Source organism: Hevea brasiliensis, chromosome 2 (genome assembly GCF_030052815.1).
Source record: "Hevea brasiliensis isolate MT/VB/25A 57/8 chromosome 2, ASM3005281v1, whole genome shotgun sequence".
NCBI lineage: Eukaryota > Viridiplantae > Streptophyta > Magnoliopsida > Malpighiales > Euphorbiaceae > Hevea > Hevea brasiliensis.
This window is the reverse complement of record NC_079494.1, coordinates 4,940,596-4,944,687: the sequence shown is the minus strand read 5'-3', so window position 1 is coordinate 4,944,687 and position 4,092 is coordinate 4,940,596. Positions and strand designations below refer to the sequence as shown.

Genomic DNA, 4,092 nt, shown 5'->3' with positions numbered 1-4,092 from the left:
GACGGGTAAGGGGCGTCACAGAAGAAGTACAGAAAAATAGTAGAGGAGAGAGAGAGAAAAGAAGGTGAAGAGGAGGGAGAGAGAGGAAAGAAAAATACTTGTTGAATTTAGGGGTTTTTTTTTAATTTTTATGATGTTTAAAAAAAAATAAAAAAGGAGAAAGTGGATGTTTCTTCAATCAAGTATCGCCTTAGTCGCCTGACGCCCCTCGCCTCTGCAGTCTCGGGTATGCGTCTCTTTCAAGTTAAGGCGAGACACTAGGGGCTCACCTCGCCTCGCCTGGCAACTAACCTAGCACCTTTTGTCACCTTTAACAACACTGGTTGAGTCCAAAGTTTTACCATTAAGTGGGCTGGTAGTCCTATTATGTTCACATTGAGTGCTTACGATCAATTCAGCAGCAAAGCTTGAGCTTTTTCCCTTTTAGATGTAGGATGCAATTGCTAATGGCTAAACACACAATCCTTAATTGGGGTTGTATAACGGAATCAACTCAATTTTGTATAATAAGTGCATTTTAATGTAAACAAAAAACAATTGTTAAAACAGTAATCCCATAAGATAAACCCTCTTCCTCTGCAGCGGACGAGACAAAACGCAGGGCTTGAACATCATGACCAAAAAGTTAAATTAGAATAGCAGCTTCCTCTGCAATTAATAGGAGCATTTGGACATTGTAAATAAACCCACTTAATAAACATTTCCAAAAGGTTAAAAAATATTAAAGTTTCATTGCAAATCACTAATTCATTGGACATACATAATATATTTATTAAATCACTTGGTACACATTTCCCTGCAAATTCTCACTTGGAATCAAATTACAAAAAATTAAAGAGCAAACTTTAGTTGGTAAATTTACAATCTCAGTAGTAAGCAATTAAATTATCAGACACACAATGTTCACTAGAATTACACAAAATCAAATTCCTCACAACTCGCAATCTCTTTTCCCACTCAGCCGGGCGTATCAATCAGAACAACTGGGCATCTGTTGATAATGCTCCTGTTGCATCACAGCCATATGATTAACATCAGGGGCCAACTCAGATACGCTCCAAACCTTGACAGACTTATCCAGGCTCCCACTGTACACAACCCATCGTTGATCTCCAGGTTTGGAACGCTCGCGATCCTCTTCCACCGCCAAGCACTTGACCGGCCCATTGTGCCCAGATAGCACAGATAGACACGTGTGAATAGTCCCTTCCCTCCTCCACACACAGATGGTCTTATCCGCTGAACCGCTGAACACCAAATTCCCTGCAGACGAGAGGCACAAAACCGCAAGCTTGTGGCCCTTAAGGACCCCACCATGAGACAATTGCTTTTCGCGTTCCCAAAAATTCACCACCCCATCACTGGAACCACAGTAAAGCACCGAACCAGAGGGGTTCACGGCCAAAGCTGTAACCGCGCAGTCTTGTTTCAGCAAAGTTTGAAGCATATTGTGCTTGATAGATTTGCCCCGCTGTTCCCGTTTCCACACTTTGACAGTTCCGTCAGCTGAGCCTGTAAACACAGTGGCTTCGCTGCTGGCCACGACGGAGTTAACAGCGTCGTCGTGAGCGCTGATAGATTCTAGACATTTGGAGTCCGAGAGTCTCCACACCTTGAAGGTTCTGTCCCAGGAAGCAGAGTACAAAAGTGTATGGTCTTCGTTAAAGCTCAAGCAAGAAACAGCATCAGAATGTTTGATCCACAGAGCAGTGCGGTGGTTTCGAACTTGAACGTAATTGCTAGGCTTGATAGAGCTTTTGAAAATGTCCTTTAAGGTTGGTAAAGTTCCAGAGCGCTTGTGTATGCTTGGATTCTTTGGAGAGACCTTCCAGACACGAATCTTTCCGTCTTGGTGACCTGTGAAAATCTTTTCCCCTAATATTATAATTGCCTTCACCAAGCCACTGCTGGACTTGAACCCAGAAAATTCTTTGAGATCCTTCCACACGCGAATGTTCTTGCTATCTGAACCGGTATAAAGGATATCCTTGATCGCGGCCAAAGAGTAAATATGACCCTCTTCGCGAACAAGAGAACCAATGAGTCCATTCTGTGGAGCATTCTCCTCGAAAGGAGTCCATTCAGTTTTGTTGAAAGCACTCGTATTATTCCAAGGTGACATGGTCATAGGGGACCCTTCACAACTCAACCTGTTGGGGTCGAAAAACCCATGAGCCGCAGCTGAAGCACTGCTATTACGAATGGAAAAAACCTCACCATGGATGGTGGCAGACATATTAGGATCAGAATGCGTAATATTACCCAATTTTGATCTGGGCATGCTACTCCCAGTATCAACGAATTTGGTGCAATCTCCTCCGTCATCTCTCATTTCGATTCAAGTGCAAATATTACGGAGAAAGGTGGCAAGGATCACAGAGAGTGGAAACGTAGTTGAGGATACAGAAAACAAACTAATTAAAGGCGGGAGAGGAGACAGGTATTTTACAAATAAATAGATGTTGGATTGTCAGATGTGTGAGGTTGAAACTTGGCTGTTGGCCTGGAGACAAATACTAATAATAACATGAACGTTTGTTTCATTAACTAAGCTTAGTCGTTTTAATTCTGTGGTTGTTGCTTTAATTGCTAATTAATTCTGTGATTTTTATTTTATTACTTTCTATTTTTGACAAGCTCTTTTTTTTTCCTCTAATCTTTAACAGTATCGTAAATTACATTTTTATTCTTGTTATTTTGTCATAATTATAAATTGAGAAATTTTTGTAAAGCCGGAGCCCTAAAAGTCCAACGTCTTTAACTAATAAAAATTTATTATCTATTTATAATCCAACTTGAAAAAGTCTTTTATACAAAATCTTATTTTATAATACTTGGTTTTTGTTTAAAGTTTTTGAAAATGAATTCTCAATAAAAAAATTTAATTTGATGTTTTATTAAATGTAAATTAATTCAAAATACATGATTATATTTATATTTATATTTATAATGCATTTATAACATTTATAAGATAATCTATAATTTTAAAAAATAAAAATACTTATTAAATATATTAATAGGTTATAAAATTCAAGATATTGATATAAGAAAAATAAAATTTTTATAATAATAATGCACTAATTACATATTTTCTAATTTTATAAATAATTTTTGTTTATATTATTTTAGCTGTGCAACGTAAATTAATATTATTTTAAATTATAAAAAAAATAATATACAGTTTGAATAAATTAATTTAATGAGCTAACTTGTATTTTTTATTAATTTATTTTAATTTTTGTACATCTTCACCTATTTATATTTTTAAATTTTATAATTATGTTATTATTATATATAACACATAATTTTCCTATAAATATTATCCAATAAAAAATATAATAATTTTAAATTAACAAATATTTTTATCTATATAATCAATTAAAATAACATTAAAATTAATATTTAATTTAAATAATTAAAAATAATATTTATAATACTATGATAATATTATATTATATATAAAAGTTAATAAAAAATTATATATAAAAAATTAAATTACAAATTTGTATAATGACAACAATAACGAGCAATGCACAAAAACTATAATAAAAGAAATTTAAATTTTTTATCTATTTAAATGCTAAATTAACACGTAATTTTAATTTATATGAGGTGAAAATTTAAACCTATTTATAGATAATTCCAATTAATTTTTAAAAAGTAAATAAAATGACAAAAATAATGATGACAGAAAATAAAGCCATGCTTGTTCCTTATTAAATCTTTTATTTATTTATTTATTTATTTATTTATCTATTTATTAATGTAACAGCCCATTTGTATAGCCTGGTATATTTCATTATTTCGGTGACCGGTGTTGGTCCGGACAATTAAAGGGATTAGAACCACACTTAAGACAACTAGAGAAGCTATAAACATAAATAATTAGTAATGTCCAATTAGTTAAGTATAAACAAGAAAAATAGAACATAAGAAGTTAAACGAGCCGAGAATCACAGCGATGGGTGACCTTCTCGGGAACGACTGCGAAGTCGTGCTAAACTCAAATTTCGAACCGTAAAATGTGACGCCGCGGTCCTTAGAACCCTTATGAACACAGTGGAAAAGAGAAAATCATGAAAAAGAACTGTT

The 4,092-nt window shown here is 34.1% G+C and overlaps 1 protein-coding gene across 1 annotated transcript; it reads right to left on the bottom strand.

Moving 5' to 3' along the window:
• Positions 1-757: 757 nt before the first annotated feature.
• Positions 758-2,384, bottom strand: LOC110657552 (protein JINGUBANG-like). The gene has a single exon (XM_021814790.2). It carries the CDS (start codon positions 2,330-2,332, stop codon positions 971-973), a length of 1,362 nt encoding a protein of 453 aa, XP_021670482.2. The 5' UTR covers positions 2,333-2,384; the 3' UTR covers positions 758-970.
• Between the last annotated feature and the right edge of the window lie 1,708 nt (positions 2,385-4,092).